This window comes from Lacerta agilis, chromosome 6 (genome assembly GCF_009819535.1).
Source record: "Lacerta agilis isolate rLacAgi1 chromosome 6, rLacAgi1.pri, whole genome shotgun sequence".
Taxonomy (NCBI): Eukaryota; Metazoa; Chordata; class Lepidosauria; order Squamata; family Lacertidae; genus Lacerta; species Lacerta agilis.
Genome location: NC_046317.1, coordinates 90179386 through 90200677, shown reverse-complemented (window position 1 = coordinate 90200677; position 21292 = coordinate 90179386). Strand labels below are relative to the sequence as shown.

Sequence of the window (21292 nt, the reverse complement as noted above, 5' to 3'; positions counted from 1 at the left end):
TTCTAATTTTGTGACTGCTGTCACCATCTGCAGTGATCATGGAACCCAAGAAAGTAAAATCTCTCCCATAAAACTATAGGAATATCTAAATCAGGCCTCCTCCAGCTGGCAAGATGACTGGGAAACACTTCCCCTGCCACAGAAGGTCACAGCATACCTGCAAATTCTGGGTTTCCCCATGGCACCGCTGGGCTGCTGCTGCTGATTGGCCGGAGCCTTTCCCAAATCATGGCCCTGTGAAGAAAAGACATTGTATTCTCTTGGCATAGGCATCAACTCTAGGGGTCAGGGGTCCTGTGGGCCCTTCCCAGTGGTTTTCTTCTGGGGCACAGCCCCCTTAATATTCCTCCCATCTGCCTTCCCAGCTCCCTCCCTTCCTTAGTCTGCTGCCTCCCCCCAGCCACATCCCTCCTTCTCCTGTGTGTCACAGAGCAGCACAGCAGCAGCACAGGGAAGGCGAGCCAGCAGAGGCACGGCCCTCCTGCAGTGGGGACATAGGCCCCTATACTGCAAGGACAGCCTGAGCACCGGCGAGGGTGCCTACCAGCGGACTCAGGGAAGGAGGGAGGCAGAACAAGCAGCCCTGCCATGCTGCCCATGCCCACGTCACCACTGGCTGCCAACGCTCCGCTGCTCCTGCCTGGGTACACAATGGCCCAACCCCTTGCTTTGAAGGAGTGGGGTGAGGGGCTGGGGTCGAGACGAGCCTGCTTCCCACCCCACCTCAGCTGTTTTGCTCAGGTTGATGCCACAAGCTCCTGGCACATGTGAGGAATGGATTCCCCATGGAATTAACATACCACGACTTCCAAGTTGCAGTTTTTATACATGGCAGCTTCCCCTTATTTCAATTGCTCACAAAGCCACAATAGCCTCCGAGGCCTATTCATTATCACTTTTCTCACAAGTATCTCACCATCATCTGACAGGCATCCCTCTTGCAGGGCACTATAAGGCTTGCTTGCAAAGCAGCACTTTGTGACATCAGCTGGCAAACAGGGGCCAGGCTGCTGGGTTGCCAGGCAGCTGAACTAATAGAAATAAAATGGGGGGGGGGGGATTTCCAAAGTGTGCTGGGATGAGGCCACCTTGGGACAGGCCAGAGTGTGCTGTTGGGGTGTGGCTGTGCCTCCTCTTGTTCTGCATCTTGCTCCCCCGCCCGTTCCTTTAGCTGCTCGATAGAATCATAGCATGGTAGAGCTGGAAGGGATCCCAACGGTCATCTAGTTCAACCCCTGACAATGCCAGGATCCTGCCCACCCACCATCTTCTTACCATCCAGATGCACTGACCCCTTGCAATTCTGCATGGGGTGGAGAAAGGGGAGCAAGAAATGTTTTGCACTCTTGTCTCAGGACATTGATATGAGTGTGCCTTTGGGGGGGGGGGGAGTGAAGCCAAACAGTTGGAGAGTTAGTCCCTATTGAAATTCGTGTTGTTACAGTTCTCCAGGCTGTTATGGTTAGAAGGTTAGGAAAGGCCTCATCCTGAAACCTTAGGGGAACGCCTGTCATCTGAATAAGACCAAGGCTTGGCAGAAGGCAGTCCACTGGTGCCTAACTTCCCCTGGTTGCCGGCCTTTTAACAATGAGCACAGGAGGTAGCAGTGCTTCTGAATACCAGTTGCTGGAAACCTTAAAGTGCTCCTCTGCTCAAATCCTGCTTACAAGTTCCCCGCATGCATCTGGTCAGCCACGTTGAGAACAGGATGCTGGACTAGATGGGCCACTGACCAGATCGAGCCGATGCTCTTCTTATGATCTTAACAAAGCGCATTCATTGTGTGGAAGCAAACCGAGTGACCCCGGGTGCCAACTTCAGCTGTCAGGCTAGCCTCCCTCGCGGGGCTGTTGTGCAAGGATGGAAAGGAGGAGCCTTCTGGGGAGGGATCCCCGAGCTCCGCTACATGTTGTTGTGGTTATCCGTCTGTCTGGGGAGACAATGGAAGAGGGCGCCTAATTCAAGGCAAACTTAGGCGTTACCCTTTTAGTTCCTCTGAAACGGGCGCGCGAATAATCCGTTGGGAAAACACCGTCCTGCCTTAAAGCGGAGAGGCGCTTTAAGCCCCCCTCAAAGCGCTATAATAGGGGAGGGCAATGCTTTTCTGTGGGGTGGGGAGCGCTGAGAGGGGGTCGAGTCCCCCCCCCCTCATATCCATTTCTGACTGGGGCGGCTGAGGGGCCAAAAGCAGACCGCCGACCGCGGAAAACCAGCAGCCCCTTCAACTTCTATGGCAACCAGGCCTTCCTCCTGCCGTTGCCGCGGCAACGCCTCGGGGAAGCCTCGCGAGATCTTGGGGAGCCGGCTGCTCACTCTCTCTCGCGAGCGGGAACAGGGGGAGAGCCGCTTGGCGAATGGGGTTGCGGAGGAGGCGTCACGTGGCCCGGCGCGCGCGGGCTACAAGGGCAAAGGGGAGGGGGCTGACTTCGAGGTGCGTGAGGGGCTTTTGTTACCGGCGGGTGGCGGGAGGGCTTTGAGGCCTACTCGCGTCCGCCTCGCCTCAGCGGGCCGCCTTCTCCGTACCCTCCGGTCCTTTGCCTGAGGAGCGGCGAAAGGGGCCCGGAGGTGGAGGTGGCGGAGGGAAATAGCCCCGTCCCATGATAATTAGGGTGAATGTATGGAGGAGGAAGGAGGTGGTTGTGTTGTAGGGCCAGAGGTGGCGGGGACCGGTGGCCCCCTCAGGATGTTAAATCCAGCCCAATTGGGGCGGTGTAAGTCGTTGGTTAGCAGAGTGTGAAGGACCGCGAGTTCTTGCATTGTAGGGGGTTGGACTAGATGACCCTTGGTGGTCCCTCGCAGCTCCATAGTTCTGAGATTCCCCCTGCCGCCGCCATCCGCAGTCCTGGCGGTGATGGCTGGGCTTTGCCATGCCTGGCCGGAGGCGGCGATGCTTCTGAATATTAAGAAGCAATTCACTCTAATTTGATTTACATGCCGCCCTTCGAGGTCCGCAGGGCTGTTTGCAGGACACCAGGAAGGGGAGAGTGCTGCCCCGAGAGTCAAACTCTGGCTCAAACTCTTCCTTTCTGCTGGGAGTTCCGAGCCCAAATACCTTGTATCCATCTAGCCTCATTGTCTCCTACTCTGACTCAGTAGATGCCTTTCCCAGCCTTACTAAGTGAGATGCCAAGGAAGGACACAGGAACCTTTTATATGATAAGCGTGTGTTCCCTCGCTGCAAGAAGCCAAGTTACAGGGAACCAGGCAGAGGGCCTTCTCGGCAGTGGCACCCGCCCTGTGTTGTAGGGACAGGGGTGGCAGGGACCGGTGGCCCCCTCAGGATGTTAAATCCACCCCAATTGGATGTCACCAGATGTCAAAGAGAAAAACAACTACCAGACTTTTAGAAGACATCTGAAAGCAGCCCTGTTTAGGGAAGCTTTTAATGTTTAATAGATTATGTTATTTTAACATTCTGTTGGAAACCGCCCAGAGTGGCTGGGGAAACCCAGTCAGATGGGCGGGGTATAAATAATAAGTTGTTGTTGTTGTTGTTATTATTATTATTATTATTATTATGCCACTGAGCTGTGCTTCCTGTTTAAATGTAAGCTCATGAAGCTTCATCATATTAGATCAAACCCATCAGTTCATCTAGCACAATGGCTCCAACTGTGAGTTCCTTTCCAAGGTCTTGCTGATTAAAATCCTGTTATCGGGAAATGTCAGGGATTACACGTGGGTGGTGCTCTACCACAGCACTGTGATCAGACTCTGCATTTATTGAACACATATAGAACAGCCTTGCCAAAGTTAAGCAAGGCTGGGACTGAAGATCCAGGGGGCAGCAACACAAGAATGGTCCCTTTTTGTAGTGGCTACCCGCTGGTGGGATGAGCTCCCGTTGTTCGGTCCAAGCTCCTGCCGACCTAGCAGTTCAAAAGCATATCAAAGTGAAAGTAGATAAATAGGTACTGCTCTGGTGGGAAGGTAAACGGCATTTCTGTGTGCTGCTCTGGTTCGCCAGAAGCAGCTTAGTCATGCTGACCGCATGACCTGGAAGCCGTACACCAGCTCCCTCGGCCAGTAAAGCGAGAGTCCTTCGCAGAGTCCTTCGCAGCTGGACTTAATGGTCAGGGGTCCCTTTACCTTTACCCGCTGGTGGAATGCTCTCCCCAGGGAGGCTTGCCTGGTACCTTCATTACAAATCTTCAGGCACCAGGCAAAAACATTCTCTTCTTGAAGGCCTTTGGCTAATTAAACAATTTATGGCAATTTAAACTTGTGGTTTTTATATTGTAAACTTCCCTGTGATCCTTGGATGAACTCCTATGGCTTGAGGTCTCTTCAGCTCACCCCCCCCCCCCTTAAAACATTTGAGGAGGCCTGGCATTGCCATTCAAATGGAGTGTGTGTGCTGTGTCTTGTGATTGTTAATATGAGGCGGGGCTAACCTCCCCCCCCCCCAGTATTTTATTCAAGTTGGCACCCCTGAAGGGCTATACAGAAATATAATAAACATGTCTGGGCAACTGCATTTCTTAAGCTCCATGGAGGAAAGATGAAATATAAATAAAATAAAATTGACCAGATTTACACACCTTCAGGCAATACTGTAGCATTAAGTGGGCCCAGACCATTCATTTGGCATAAGTCACAGTTTTTCAAAGTTAAATCTTGCCAGTTGTTTCTGGAATGCTCAAAATAACCAGCTGCTATGCATAAAGAGATAATCTGCTTTAAAGGTGAAGCGACAGGCTGAAATTCAAACCCCTTTTGCACTGGGTGGATTGGGCAATGAAGAACTTCATCATTCTGCCCATCAAACATATGGGTCGATAGAAGTATTGCCAGTGGAATCCCCACTGGAAAGCCTCAGAATCGGCAGTTCTTGGGAACTGGGAGGGGCTGGCCTGGGATCCACTGGATCCTGCGCCAGCCCCTCTACTATATTGTTGGATAGCATTGGCAACATGTCCAATGCAGGGCTTTCTGCCCTGGTTGGTGTGAGTGGCGGGGCAAAGATGGTAGCGGCCCGATTGGGATTGCAGTTATACACCCCAATTCTATGTTCTCTGCTTGTAAGCGTCTCATTGGGTTCTCTGGGGTTTGTTTCCAGGGAAACGTCCAGAAGGTTGCAGACTTTGGGCCATAATCTTATGCATGCTTATTTGGGAGTAAATCCCATTGGATTCAGTGGTACCTCTGAACAATTGTGCATAGAATTGGACTATGCCAAGACTAAATTGCACCTAGTCAGTTGACAACATTATTTGACCATGGTCAAATACACTTGTACCTTGGTTTTTGAACAGCTTAGTTCACGAACAACTTGGAACTTGAACACTGCAAACCTGGAAGTAGGTGTTCTGGTTTGTGAACTTTGCCTCGGAAGCTGAACATCCAGTGTGGCTTCCGCAGCTTCTGATTGGCTGCAGGACCTTCCTGCAGCCAATCGGAAGCCACGCCTTGGTTTCCGAATGTTTCTGAAGTTGGACAGATTCTGTTCATAAGCCAAGGTACGATTGTACTGCAAAGTGCTCCAGAAATGATATTTTGTAAATGGCAGATGATCTTTTTGTTTCATGATTTTGTTGTTTGTTAGCAAGTCTAACTTGTATTATTCCTGATTAAATGCGTAGACTGCAAAGCAAAATGTATGTTCTTTTATCATTTGGTGAAGGAAGGATCTAAAGTAAGCCTAAGAAACTAATCTTATCCCATTATGTTGCTGATTGGCTGGGGTTAGGATTGTGAAGGTATCCCAGTGCAAAGACCCTCCACCACACCTGCAGAGAGCTTGGTGGACAAAAAACTGCTGCCACCACCAATTAATAGCAAGCAAATGGTCACAAAATGGACTGTTGCAGGGGCAGGGGCAGGGGCAGGGGCAGAGGCAGAAGCAACTGTGGGTTTGCTGGATCCAAACTGGTTCTGTTCCTCGAGGGGCTTAGATTTACAGGATTGATCTGCCCGCCTCCAAAATAGGAATTGGGAAAGGGGGTTTGAAAACATTGTCCTTGTTAATACTGTATTTTAGCAAAATGACACCTTGTACTTAAGGAAGTATGCTGTTGATTTCAGACTCAGATCCTGACATGTCTGATGAAATATGCCCCAATTAAAATTAAATGGCATCACTGTGGACTTCCCATTTCAACCCTACAAATGTCAGGAAGAATACATGTCTAAAGTGCTGGAATGCCTTCAAAAGGTAAGTAATCTGAGAAATCACAGCTAGAGACCTCTGGAGGGCACTTCTTAAACAATGTTTAGTAATGTGTGTCAAGAGTAGGAAATTTAGAGATTTGTCATGCTAACATCTGTGAAATAACGTAAGGTCCAGCATTTGGGATGTTTTGTTGGGAAAGAATAGAATACTCCTGGTTACCATTAGTTTGCTCTCGGACGTGGCTGTAGTATTACACAATACATAATATATACAGGGTGTGTTTGTGCATATATTATGCATAACACCATGAGATGGCTGACCAAGCCATTGTTTTAAAAGTTTTGAATGTTTCAAATAGATGCAAAAGTACACTGGTTCAAAATGTCTTCTTGAAGTGAGTTTTATTCTATATATGTGTTCAGTTTTGGCTCCCATGGAATGAAATGCAGATTTGGCATGGTGAATGACACAGTTGTTTGTTTTATAAGTGTCTTTGGGAGGATTCAGAAACAGCACAACATATATACTTGTGGCCTGCTTGACCGTGAATATCATGGACAAAATTATTATTTTTAATTGGATAACCTATTTTGGGATTTTCATGTTATATTGCATTTTTGAACCAAATTTGAACCAAACGTATCTGCCTAATAATCACGGTTGTAAGTGGTAGTATAATGTTCTGATTAAGTAAATGAAGTATTATGAGCTTGGAAGTAACTGGGTCATTTCTCAACTCATTCATGAAAATGGACAATGCAGTATAATGCTAAAAAAAAAATAGCCATGTTGTAAAGATTACTGTTGTTATAAAATCTGAAGTGCTGAGAGCATTCAGGAAAAATGCTATTTAAATAATGAGTGTTAAATTTTTTAGACTGCAATCCTTTGCGTGCTTACTCCAGTGTAACCTGCTGAACTTAGTAGGACTTCGTTTCAAGTAAATGTGCATGACACTGTTGATTTAATTGATTTATTAAATTTTCACAAATCTGCAAGGGATAGAAACCAATAGTTCCTAAAGGAAAAAAATCATGCATTCTTGATTTTAGATGCACACATGTCACAGTAAGCATCTTAGAGGATGTTGCTTTCCATCTGCAATTGTAAAATTTCAGGAGGGTGTCAGTCACCATGCTTCTATTAATAATAAAAAAACTGCAATCCTAACCATTCTATTTAGAAGTAAGTCCTAAGGCAGCAAATCATATACTCATATACTGTTGTCAGTTTCCTGGGAGTAAGTGCCATGGAACTCAGTGGAACTGAATTTTGGATTAGGATTGTGTTTAGGATTGTATCTAAAGCTATGATCACGTGAAAGTGGAATGGACTTCTGCTTGTGCCACAGGGTCTTGCCTTCCCCCACCCCCATAAAGGTAAAGGTACCCCTGACCGTTAGGTCCAGTCGTGGACGACTCTGGGGTTGCGGCGCTCATCTCGCTTTATTGGCCGAGGGAGCCGCCATACAGCTTCCAGGTCATGTGGCCAGCATGACTAAGCTGCTTCTGGCAAACCAGACCAGCACACGGAAACGCCGTTTACCTTCCCGCCGGAGCGCTACCTATTTATCTACTTACACTTTGATGTGCTTTCGAACTGCTAGGTTGGTAGGTAGGAGCAGGGACCGTCACGAGGATTTGAACCACCGACCTTCTGATCGGCAAGCCCTAGCTCTCAAAATAATTTTCTGGAGGGTAGGTGAACCCTCTGGAGCACCTTCTGGGGAAATGTGAAAGTTTGTAGTGGGGAGGAGAGGAAATTGAAGTCCCAATGCATAAGGAGAAATGCACTTGTGCAATGTTCAGTTTCACTCCCAAATAAGTTTTCTTTGTAACTTAAAATCTTGCATAAATTCCCATTAGTTGAAATTGGCCAAATTCAAGATATTGACTTCCATTTCTTGTTTTTGAGATATATTTTTATACTGTTCAGAACAGATGCATTTTGAACATATGAAACCTGCTTAACACTTCCTGAAAAGAGGCTATTTTGTAAACCCTTCTCTTGTTAGTGCCAGACGTATCACATTAGATCTGTTTGTAGAGAAGTGGGTAGGTGGGATTTCTCTTACACTTGCAGATGAGGGGAAAGAAGCAAATAAGTAGACCTTATGTTCATACAATCTGTTCTTAAGGCTTGAGAACTGAGACCATGCATTCCATTATTTCCTTTGCACGTCTGCAAGAAAATCTCTTAAGGAACCATTGTGCTAAGACGCCATTTTGTAAATCTTTATTATTATCCGTGTCCTACACAAGTGCCCTAACATCTGTTGGAGAAGCAAGAGGATTTGTTTACAAAGTGACAAGCAGGCCTTGCCATTGCTGTAATGCTGTACATGGGTTTCAGGGACACTGCTCTGTAAAAAGTGTGCATAATTTCAAATGCAATTTATCGACAGAGGTTTTTTTCTATCCAAGAATTCCAAATCACAGAGTTCCTGTTGTCAGACTTGGAGCAATTGTTTAATTCTGCCTCAACACCAGTTTGAAGTGCCAGCTAATTTAAACAGATCTATTAAAACTTGTAATCATAATATTAGTGTGTAAGAACTTTGGCATATTTGCCCTAAAACTGAGTCTGTCAACTTTCCGACCCTCTCACTGTCACCAACAATGTACTGTCACATGCCTGCCTGCTCCTTTTTTAAGCATTTCAATCAGAGATGGCTCTAGAATAACCTTTGGAGCTCTATCTGTCTTGCTACATTTCCTTTTCCCAGTCTGGTAAAACAACAAGCCAGAAAGAGAGCTTTGGTTGAAGTTTCTAATGTCATAGAATCAGAGTTGGAAGATACTTCTAGAACAGGCTGCTCACAGCAGGGTATTAAATTACTCTGGGCCTATAAATTCTCCAGTAAATGCTGAGTCAAATGATTTATGCAGATTAAGTCATACAGTGACAGCTAGAGAGAACATTGTTCTTGGTCAATTTAACTCAGGGGTCCCCAAACTTACCTGGCCTTGGGCCGGTTCCGCCAATCATGCAGAGGGTGGGGGAGCGCACGCCCATACGCACGTGCACTCGCTTTTTCTGGTGCACTTCTGGTGCAGCGCCGGAAATAGCTTGTGCGGATGCTCAAGCGTCATTTATGGTGCACTTGCGGTGCGGTGCCGGAAATAGCTTGTGTGCACGGGCCTCCGCAGACCCGAAAGTGCGCCGGAGATGGGCAACCGCACTGCACCACGCCGGTAAGAGTGGGCGGCGGGGGTTGGCGGGGGCCGCACAATTGGCTCATACGGGCCGCATCCGGCTTGCGGGCCTTAGTTTGGAGATGTCTGATTTAACTAAACCATACAGTCCAGATGATATGTGTGCATCATCCTGTTTACAGGGTAACTTCCAGAGAAGACCATGTGGCCACCTGTGAGCCTCATTACTAGTTTGGTTCTCTCCTTAAGAGTTAGGTTCTAACTGAGCAGCTAGAGGAAGCTGCCCTAGCTTTCCCAGTTACAGCTCACCCTGCCTAATGTGCTACCTAGTCCTTCCTAGCAACCTATCTTCCATCCAGGTTGCCAGCATTTGTCAGCCCCTTTTTTGTTTTAATACAGACTCATGGGGAAAATGCTTGACAGTTAGCTGGCACTTAAAGTGAATGTCCAGTTTTCTAACTGTTTCTTTTCTCTACTTGTTACCATTATTCAAGCAAGTGAATGGGATTTTAGAGAGTCCCACAGGCACGGGGAAGACACTATGCCTCCTTTGTGCAGCTCTGGCTTGGCGGGACCACTTCAAAGATGCCATCTCTGCACAGAAGATCGCCCAGCGACTGAATGGAGCAGAACTCTTCACTGACCGGCCAATGTCATCCTGGGGCAATGCTACCACAGGTGCTGATATCCCAGGTAAGTCATGTGTCTTGTGGTTCTGTAAGTAATGTCGTGTTCATTTGGGAGCCACAAGGTGGAATTACCAGGGTTCTTAGACTGGAGTGTTTGACCTTATAGAAGAAGTAGAAAATGAGATGTGACAAGCTGACAAACATTGCATTTGCCCAGCATCAATAGAGTCTCACACTCTAGTTTTGGAAATTCAGGTGCATGGAAGGTGGGGAACATGTGAACTTATGCAAACATTGCTGAGTGTTATGATTTAGTTTCTTTTCTTTATCAGAAGCAAGAGAAAAACTTGGAGACTCTGTTAATTTGATTATTTCATCAGTGTTGGAATTTGCTCATTAGCAACCCAGTGGGACAAAGAATAAAGTATAATCAGTGATAAAAGACCACAGACTCAAGATCGTCTTTGAAACAAATCAGTTTATTGATGTACAGTGCTTCATTCAAATCGTATTATCTTCATATGGAAGTTAATGATATTCTAAACTTTGAATTATAACATAAAAATAAAGTAATGTAAGAGAGCGAGTTAACACTTAGAAAATAATATAGAGTAAGAGTAGACTAAGATTATCATTGTAATTGCATTGATAAAGGAGCCAATCAGGGTTTGCTTTTTCCCATTCTAACCAGGGTGGATTTGATTTAAATCACTAGTCAGTAAGGCTCAGGGTGGATATAAATAAATAAATAATCGGATTTTTAAAAATTTAAATCAGATTTTTTTTAAAAAATCCACCCTGAGCCTTACTGACTGATTAAATCAGTTTGATTTAAATCAAATCCACCCTGATTCTAATTGAAATTTTGGCGTTCTAACATCCTCCAGCTCATGTAGTTGCTAAAGTTTCATAGCATATCTAGATTTCTAGGTTTTCTACCATACTTAACATTTTGGAATAAAAGTCCTAGTTACTCAACCAGTGCAGGGAGGAAGCATATAAAAAAGAGGGGGAGGGGTGGCAGAAGCAAGGAAAGAAGGAAGGGAGTGAGAATCAATTCTCTGAACACTTTTTATAGGGATTAGAAACTGGGCCAGGAAGATTAGACTTCCCATCTTTTATGTCAGTTTGATTACTTGCGTAGGTGATCTCACATACTGTAAGATGTAGACCAGGGGTAGTCAACCTGGACCCTACCGCCCACTAGTGGGCGTTTCAGGATTCTAGGTGGGTGGTAGGGCTTCCAAGGCACAAGCTGAATCCTCCTTCCATCGAGCACTGGTGGGCGGTAAGGAAATTTTACCATCAAGAAAGATGCATTAGTGGGTGGTAGGTATAAAAAGGTTGACTACCCCTGATGTAGACTCTGGATATCCATAATCTATCGGTGAACATTTTTTCCCACCAAGGTCAGGTACACCCTGACACATTCTAGCAATTCCTTTGAAACATTCTAGCAGTATCTATAATTCCACTTCAGGAGCAATCCCATTCCTCCTCTCTTTAGGATCTTATTATGGTGGTGTGGTGTTGTATTTAACATTATCATTAGGTTTTCGTCACCCAAGATGCCATGATCTCACATGACTGTCTCTGAAATTCAGTAAAAAAAATTCAAGGAGCCTGCACAAAGTGGCACAGTGTTGAAATCCATTTCATCCATGTTGATCCATCATGGTTGCTCTACTGTAGTTGTTCATTCCTCAGGTCTGGCAGGGCCCAGATTTGCACTCTTGCTTACATTTTGATATCTTGGGGGCCTCTTTTGCTTACTAACTTCAATCTGTATAAATCATGGCATCAGTTTTCACTGTCATGTGCAGATGCTTATCCTACAGGTGCTTCATAGAACGACTCTTAGCTAAAGTGATTAAAAATATGCACTCTTGTTCCTTATAGGTGAGTGGTTGAGTTGCAAAATCCGCCACTGCCTCCGCAGGCTGAGTTGTTACCATAGCACCAGAAGGGGAAAAGCAGACTGATGATATATTTAGCACTAAACAAGAACTAATTTTTTCCCCTTTCTGCTTCCTCCCCCCAATCCCCTTCTCGCCTTCCCTACTTGACAGCTTATTACACTGACGTTCCTAAAATAATTTATGCCTCCAGAACTCATTCTCAGCTTACTCAGGCCATCAATGAATTAAAGAACACAGTTTACAGGTAAAGAAACTTAAGATATTGATGCTCACTCCAGGTGTGAAACAACTTGGGATATATGTGTCTGGCCATTTTAGTTTTAATTGTATTGTTGTTGATAGAAATGTTTTTGAAAACACTGGTTATATAAGCTGTTGCTGAGACATTTTGCAGCCATAGTAAAGGAGCTCTCCCTCAACACAGAGGGAATATAGCCTTTGCAAAATATACTGCCCTTTATTGCTGAAAAGCTTATGCATTATGCCCTGCTTCATTTCCATGTTTGAAATGCTTGCCACAACCCAGCCATGTATATCTTCAATGTCTTGCCTTGATTGGTATGTGCATATAAAATGTCAGTGCTTGTCTCCCCCCCCCCACACAATTTAATAGGCCAAAGGTATGTGTATTGGGTTCCAGAGAGCAGCTCTGCATCCACCCTGAAGTTAAAAGACAGGAAAGTAACCATACGCAGGTAAGAACATAAAAGTAAAACAGCACTGACCCTTGTTCATCCAGTGAGTGTTGTGGGCAGTGAGAATTTGAATCCAGGTCTCTGTCACTAATACTTTACCTATCCAGGCGATTTCTGGGCCCATTCCAAAGTTCTGGTCTTTGCATTTGAAGCCCTCCACTGCTTAGGTAGATGGCCTTTTTTGAGTGTCCACTCATGGCATCTCTGTGGTGGCACCCCAATTATTGAATGATCTCACCTGAAAGGTCCACCTGAAAGAGAGGTCCTCCTGAAACCTACTTTGTCCTTTTGGTGCCAGACAAAGACCTTTATATATTCTCAGGCCTTTCAGTCATAGGTTTAAGTCCTGCTGGTTGTTTTTGTTTCGCTACCTTTAAACTCTTTCTATTTTGGTGACTATTTGGACATTTTGGTTCGTTTAAAGTAAACCAAAAACATTTTTTCTTTGGGGGAGGGGGCAAAAGCAGGTTGTGATTGGAGAATCAGTAATGGATATGAAATTGATCGCTATGGAGCAGTCAAGTTACATGGCTCTTGTTATATAAATTACAGTATACTCCCTGCTGCTTAGTAAGGATGGATGTTTTTCCCTGTTCATTGTCCAGCAAAGCTTTTCTGGAAATTGCCAAGTAACGGCACTGTTTACTTGAACATTGTAGGAGAGCTTGCAGAACCATTTTTCTCAAATCCAGTTATCATATGTTGCCCTCTATTGAGAACTACTTGTGGTAGTGATTTACATTGTGCTAGTAATGTACATGGTATTTTAGAGAGTTGCATAAATTAAGTAGATGGGTCCCTGCTGCAAGGAACTTGCAATCTAAATTCCAAGGGAAATAAGGGGTGAATAGGAGCAAGTGCAATTATACACTTATTTGGGCTTCATTATGTTATGGACTGAACTGGAATTTATATTGTTTTGCAGATCCACATGTGCCGTATGAAGGTAACAACTCGCACATGTCATTTCTATAACAATGTGGAAGGTATGAATATACGTTTGTGAAAGTAATTCTCAGTTTGGGAGTCTGGTGATTGATGTTGGGCCGGTTTTATATCAGCCTTTCTGTTGAATACTTGCATGTAACTGTTTCTTCCAGGCAAAACTGCCAGCCCCTGCTGTTCATTTTTGTTAGGTTTGTAAGCATCATTAACTAGTTTAGATTATACAACCCATATTTGTCTGTGCGCTTGTGAATGAATGCTTTGCTTTCAGGTAGATATTGGCTAATTTAGCTCTCAAATTGCTGGCTGTGGAAACTGGATTCCCACCTAAGAAATTGACTTAAGAGTTTCAGATGTGGCAATTTCCTGTGTTCAGTAGGCTACATTCCAACTAGGAAAAATGTAAAGGTTTCTAAATATACCCCCATGCACACTTCTCCTTTACCCATTTAAGCAGGCAGTAGGTATAATTGTAGCCAGGTAAAAGCACACAAGGAGAGTGCAGACCAGCACTAATGAGTGAATTAACTTGGTGAGGACATGTGGGAAAAGTCCCAAGGGTGAATAGAATCACTTACAGAAGGCTGCATTTCAGCCCTGGGTCTGAGGTTCCCCATCCTTACATTGAGGAAGGAACACTACTGAAAAGCACTCACCATGCCACCATAGCGCTAGTCCACAAGAATTCAGTTATGCAGGTGCTGCAGTATCTAAAGCGAGTCTTCTCAAACATAGTACTGTTTTAATATAGGATGCAGAAGGGCTGAAGCTCAGTGGGAAAGTACATCATTTACATGCGGAAGGTCCAAAGTTTAATTCCTAGCAATTCCAAGGAGATGGGGCTGGGAAAGTCTCCTCTGAAACCCTGTGAGCCACTGCCAGTCAATGTGGATGATACTGAAATAGATGAACCAAAGATCTGACTCCGTATAAGGCAGCATGCTATATTACTAAAAAGTAGCTGTGCAATGAGGTACCATTATCCCAAAGGTTTTTGAAGTTCTGATCCTGTCAGAAAGTCTCACATTCAATTCTTATTCAGTATATAACCTTCACTTGAAAGATAGCTTCCAAGAAGTAAAGCTGGGGGAACCAGGCAAAGGGCCTTCTTGGTGATGGCGCCCATCTCCCATCAGATGTCAAGGAGATGAGTAACTATATTATGTTCATGAGACATCTGAAGGCAGCCCTGTATAGGGAAGCTTTTTAAGATTTAATGTTTTACTATGTTTTTATATATGCTGGAAGCTCTAGGTAGTCAACTGGTTTTAGAAAGCCACTGACTATTATACCACGCACATTCAGCTATATGTGAAGTGACCTGCTTGCACAGTCAGAGGCAATAAGGCCAAGAAAGGTAAAAGGCTGCCTCCCTGTATAAGGAATACTAAGAGTCCAGAATTTGGGGACCATAGAAAGTGGCAATAATTTCAGGTTAAAGTAAAACACTCTCCCCCCTCTCTCTTTCACACACACACACACACACACAATTGGGGGGAGAGGTATGGTGCCATCCATGAGCATAGCTTGCAAAGTGTGTCATCTGCATGTAATGTGGTGTCTTATGAGAAACATAATTAAGAACTAAATCAACAGATGTTCAGATGTTTTTGGAACCTTTCCTGGAATGTGGAAGCAGCAGGCTCTTATGTTCATATAATCATGTAAGTTAAAGATAGAAGGAGCAATCCATCAAGTGCTGTTGACTCGCAACCTGCATTGATTTTAAATGTGATCTGTGCGGAAAATGGGCAGAGGTTGCTTAGCAGCAGTGTTGGGTGGTTGCACCCAGAAAATGATAATTAAGGGTGCACATGAAAGTATATAATTTAAGCAGCAGGGTCATCGTGGAATCATACTCACTACATTTTGTTCACAAGTAGAGCTCAGGGGAAATGCTTCTGCTTTTTGCCAGGTTGCAGCAGAAGCCAGCTGTGCACTACACAAATTAGCTGGTGCCTCTGATGTCATGAATCCATGTTTTGTCCCATCACAGGCAGGTTTTTTTAAATTAAAAGGGGGGGAAGGACTTGCAGGTTTGCTTGTTTTAGGGCTGCAGTATTAATTGATTCATCAAATGAATAAATTAAAATGGTAGAACTCAATTAAAATTTTAGGCCTGATTAATTGGGCATTGCCGCTATGTCATCTAATCTTCTATTCAACCCCCAAGGGCACCACCCTTTCTCTTCTGCTCAGCTAGGCACTGCTTCTAGTGGAAAATAGGATATCATTCCAGAGCCCCCCTGCGATGATGAAGGGGCCTCCAGGATGACATAGCATTCCTCACTGAGAAGAGTGTTTGGTGTAGGAGGAGTCTTTCAGACTTTCTTAATAGGACCTGCTTTCCATAACCCTGACCACCTAAGGCTACAATCTGGGGGATTGGGCAGGGGTGTCTGGGAATTGGGAATTGGGCAGAGGTGTCCTTTGCCCAGCCCTTCTGGCCACCCAGCTGTGGAGTGATGCTAGTGTGGAACTCGGCATGCTACCTGCTGAATGGGTGGGCAGGCCCAAAATGGGATGTTCAAGGAGCCGGGAATAGATGAGCCAGCCTGGGATCTGCTGGAATATGCTAACTCCTCTTTTCTTTTCTATAGAGAAGAGCACTGAAAAAGACCTGATCAGCACCATCTTGGATATTGAAGACCTGGTTAAAAGTGGGAACAAGCACAGGTCACAATTCCTCTGCACTTTCTCTTACTTTATGCCTCTCCCCATATGAACCAACACGGACCCTATCTATGTTCATCATCTGAGGCCCGTGTTCATGTGCTTCCTTCATGAGAAATCCAGAGGGTGGCAACATGAGAAGGAGCCTTTTCTGCAGTGGCTCCCCTTTTGTTGAATTCTCTCCCCAGGAAAGTTGCCTGCAGCCTTCATTGCATATTTTAGGTGCCAGGCAAAACTGTTTCTCTATAACCCGGTCCTTGGCTGATTAACATTCTATGGCCTTTTAAATGAGTTTGTGGGAGGGGGGTTATTGGTTTATTTTTGTTTTATGAATTTTGTGTTCTTTTAATGTATCCTAATATCTGTTGGAAGCCGCCCAGAGTGGCTGGGGAAACCCAGCCAGATGGGTAGGGTACAAATAAATTATTATTATTATTATTATTATTATTATTTTGTATTTTTATGTTCTGAACCACCCTGAGACCTTCAGATGAAGGACAGTATAGAAATGTCATTAATAAGCAATTATTAATAATAGTAGTGGCATATTCTCAATAGATAATTGCATTAGTGCTGAACTGAAATGAGGAAAGGATTCAGTTTTGACAGTCTTTTTCAAAATTCAGTCGTTGTGCACAATAAATAGGTGCATGTATTTGTATATAGGAAATGTATATGTGCATGTATATAGGGAAATATAGGAATTTATTTCTAGTATATTAGGAAAATGCTCTTTAAATATGAAGTGCTCAGACAATTTCATATATTCTGTGTTGGTAATCCATACAACAAACCTGTGAACATGGGGATAGGCTTAGACTCAGATGTAGTGGTTTGATTTAATAACGCCCAATGAGTTCATGACTAGGCTGAGATTTGAATTGGGGACATTGTCATTTGTTGCTCACACCTTCCAGCACCATGCCATGCAAGTTGTTGTATGATATTTCTATTAATAGAAAGAGCTGGCTGCATTCACTTATATCTACATACTTGACTCTCTATTGCACAAAGAGTCAACCCAAATGTTTTATTTGTTGGTGAAATTTATATCTTGCCCTACCTCCCAAAGGAGCATTAATCAATCATAAATACAACCTGTATTTTGCAGAATTTAGAAATTTATTAAAGAATGGCATGGAAAAAGAAAAACCCACTGTTATATGAAATTACTGCTTCATTTAGTCATAGAAAGATTAGAGACTGAATTGCATTCCTTTGGCTAGGGAATTCAAAATCTCCAGTGCAAGTTTATGTAAATACCAAGACATCTATGACTAATTATCAAACGAGTGCTGTTGGATCTATACCACTGTAGCTGATGTTCATACAGTGATAAGCTCATCAGGTGGGAGATAATTCCAAATCCCCCTTTTCTATACTTTCTAAATCATGAACAATCCATCTTTTTAAACATAAGCCCCATGACACATCTAATTAAGTAAACAGATATTTGCTTAATGGGCTATAAAGCTGTGATTGAAAATGACTACATGATAAGCACCCCCCTTTGTGTAATGCTTTATCAAGGTTCCTTCTTTCTTTTACAGTTTATTTCCTTGGTTGAAGCCCTGGTTAATAATAATAATAATAATAATAATAATAATAATAATAATAATAATAATAAATTATTTATTATTTATACCCCAGCCACTCTGGGCAGCTCCCAACAGAATTAAAAGCACAATAAAACACCAAACATTAAAAACCTCCCTGAACATGGCTGCCTTCAGATGTCTTCTAAAAGCCAGATAGTTGTTTATTTCCTTGACATCTGATGGGAGGGTGTTCCACAGGGTGGGCGCCACTACCGAGAAGTTCCTCTGCCTGGTTCTCTGTAACCTCCCTTCTCGCAGGAAGGGAACCACCAGAAGGCCCATGGAGCTGGACTATGTCACTGAAAAAAGTTGAATGCCTTAAATCAGGCATAGGCAAACTTGGCCCTCCAGATGTTTTGGGACTGCAACTCCCATCATCCTTAGCTAACAGGACCAGTGGTCAGGGATGATGGGAATTGTAGTCCCAAAACATCTGGAGGGCCGAGTTTGCCTATGCCTGCCTTAAATGCTAAGCTTACTAGCAGCCTCTACACCACCACCTTCTTTTATCTCACTGCATTTGCAGGGTCAAGGATTTATTCCCAGCATTCACTTTTATCAAATGAGAGAGGAGATGGGCCCATGTACTGTATATTCTGGCGTATAAGACTACTTTTTAATCCAGGAAAATCTACTCAAAAGTCAGGGGTCGTCTTATACGCCGGGTGGAGAATCTGCGGTTGAGTATATCTCAAACTCTGTATTTTAACTGGAAATTTCAAGGTCGTCTTATATGCCCAGTTGTCTTATACGCCGGAAAATACGGTAAACCCACTAGACCATCTGCCTTTAAGACTAGCCCATTAAGACGCTGACAAGAAACCCCTGAGAATCACAATAAATGACTGCGGAAAGCATGTTGGTCGTCTTGTAGCACTGTGTACATTTCCCTCCCTCTCTCTTTAAACAGAGTTTGCCCTTACTATCTTTCTCGGAGTTTGAAGCAGCAGGCAGACATCATTTTTATGCCTTATAACTATTTACTGGACCCAAAGGTATGTGGGGTATTATTTTTAAATTGAAGTCAGTTTTACTGAATATTTTAAGAGGATTTTAGTGGATATGCCAGTAAATTGCTTAATGAACTCATAACAGATGCTAAATGCTTATCACATAAGGCAGAAATATATATCTATACATGATGATTAAATCCAAAACATTAATTTGCGTTTCTTTTATTTTAACATATTTCCTTCTTAGAAAGGGGGATAGTTTTGTTGGAGGTCATCATGTAGCATTTCTCACTTTCTTCCATCCTTCCAAATATGCTGAATATTGTTTGGTTTGTTGAGCTTCCCTGCTGGGCTAGGCATACAAGGGAGAACTTCAGTTGCTTTTCTTTATTTCCGTCATAGAAACTTTCCCGGCGAAATTTCTCCCTTCTGTATAACTAATTCAAGTCACAGGAGCCTTTTAAGATCGTCTTTGCATATCTCCCTGTACTGACTAACAAGGCTTGTTTCGTGGTGGTGCAACATGCAAGTTAGAGCCACATGGTCTTTGATCCACCTTGAATATGGTACCATCTACTGAGTATTAGAAGCCTCTCTGAGCTCTGCTTTTAGAAAAAAAAACTGCTTCTGTAGCTTTTATTCTCCCCTACCCCCTTCTTTTGAAAGCTAAAACCCTTTTCTTTAATCATTACTGCAGGTTACCAGGATTCGAGTGACCTGTGCTGGGATCTCATGGTGAAGTGTGGATAATAATGAAATCCCAGTACAGGTCACCATTTTGGGATTGTAGCAATGCAGATTTATGGATCATTTTCTAGTTATGAGGTTGATTGAATAATAGAGGTTTCTGATGTGCTGACAAAGCTGTTTTCTTCTTGAATTGTGCACTGAAGAAACAAAATGACATGTTGCTTTGGTTTATTGGCATTAACTGTTCCTCAAACACGTGTGTGCAACAGATACACCCACACACAACTTTCTGCTTGTTGTGGGGTTTTAAAGGATATTTATATGGATTGCCTTACTGTATTTTACTGGTTTTGATTGTACTTGCTGTAATGTTTTTTTGATGTTGTGCACCACCTTTAGATGCCTGCAAAACAGGCATCATATAAAATATTTAATAAATAATAGGTTCGCATGGAGCACCTGTGTGAGTGCCATTGAAATGGACTTTTACAGCAGGGGTAGTCAACCTTTTTATACCTACCGCCCACTAATGCATCTTTCTTCATAGTAAAATTTCCTTACTGCCCACCAGTGCTCAATGGAAGGAGGATTCAGCTTGTGCCTTGGAACCCCTACTGCCCACCTAGAATCCTGAAACGCCCACTAGTGGGTGGTAGGGAGCAGGTTGACAACCCCTGTTTTACAGGATCAGGTTGCACGGCTTTCATTGGGCCATGTGCAGCTGCCATGCCTTGATAGATTGCTTTGTGATGGCAGACGCTTAAGGGTGGTTGCAAATAGTTGTAAACAAGTTGTCCCTGCCATCCTGCCTCACATATTCCCCCCTCTCTTTTTAAAAAAAATAGAGTCGAAGAGCTCACAACTTGGACTTGAAGGGGGCTGTAGTGATACTTGATGAAGCTCACAATGTGGTAAGAAAAGATGCACCTGGCTTCTCTCCATTTTTAACAGGCAAAGAGCCTTGTAGGTATGTTTTCATATAAGAATTCAAGTAATCTGTGACTAAGGAGCGTCTCCACCCCCATCGTTCTGCCCGGACACTGAGGTCCAGCTCCCAAGGGCCTTCTGGCAGTTCCCTTGCTGCGAGAAGCCAAGTTACAGGGAACCAGGCAGAGGGCCTTCTTGGTAGTGGCACCTGCCCTGCGGAACGCCCTCCCATCAGATGTCAAAAGAGAAAAACAACTACCAGACTTTTAGAAGACATCTGAAGGCAGCCCTGTTTAGGGAAGCTTTTAATGTTTGACGGACTGTTGTATTTTAATATTTTGTTGGAAGCCACCCAGAGTGGCTGGGGAAACACAGCCAGATGGGCAGGGTATGTATAAATAAATAAATAAATAAATAAATAAATAAATAAATAAATATAATAATTTCCCTCAATAAGTATTGAGCAACTGAGATGGTAGGTCAATGGTGTTATTTTTAAAAGAACTACTCTCTTCATTTGGTCCTTCGATAATGTTGTCTTCCTAGAGCAGGAATTGTCCTGTCAGAAAGACAGAAAGTGTGTGCGTAGCTGATGTGGTTAATAGTTTACACTACAAGTGTAGTTTTTTTGTCTACACCTGTAGGAGAAGATATGTGAAGAGTTGGCATCGTTTGACTTGACACCCTATGACTTAGCTTCAGCTGTGGATGCCATTAACATAGTTCTGGAGGAACAAGTGAAAAATGTTCAGCAGAATGAAATCAACTCTGAATTCAATGTGGAGCCTGCCAGTTCAGGTAGATTGCCTGTATAGGGCAGTGATTTCTAAAATGCATCAAGAACTTCATTGGGCTGAATGCTTTCAGAAATTACTCTTGAGTTCTGCAAAATCAGTCTTCATAATGTGGACTTTGGTTGCTAGGCAGTTGATGTATTAGGATTATTGCTGGCAACTCTTCTGTGAAAACCCCACTGAAAGAAAGATACTTGTGCAA

At 43.7% G+C, this 21292-nt stretch overlaps 1 protein-coding gene across 1 annotated transcript in view; it reads left to right on the top strand.

Moving 5' to 3' along the window:
• Window positions 1-6024: 6024 nt before the first annotated feature.
• The window catches only part of RTEL1 (regulator of telomere elongation helicase 1), a 68217-nt gene continuing 52949 nt past the window's right edge, over window positions 6025-21292 (top strand). The window contains 9 exon segments of the mRNA XM_033153805.1: window positions 6025-6154; window positions 9762-9960; window positions 11966-12059; window positions 12429-12510; window positions 13436-13496; window positions 16056-16131; window positions 18637-18721; window positions 20215-20280; window positions 20941-21094. Of these exon segments, the coding sequence (XP_033009696.1) occupies window positions 6053-6154; window positions 9762-9960; window positions 11966-12059; window positions 12429-12510; window positions 13436-13496; window positions 16056-16131; window positions 18637-18721; window positions 20215-20280; window positions 20941-21094 (919 nt within the window). The 5' untranslated portion in view covers window positions 6025-6052.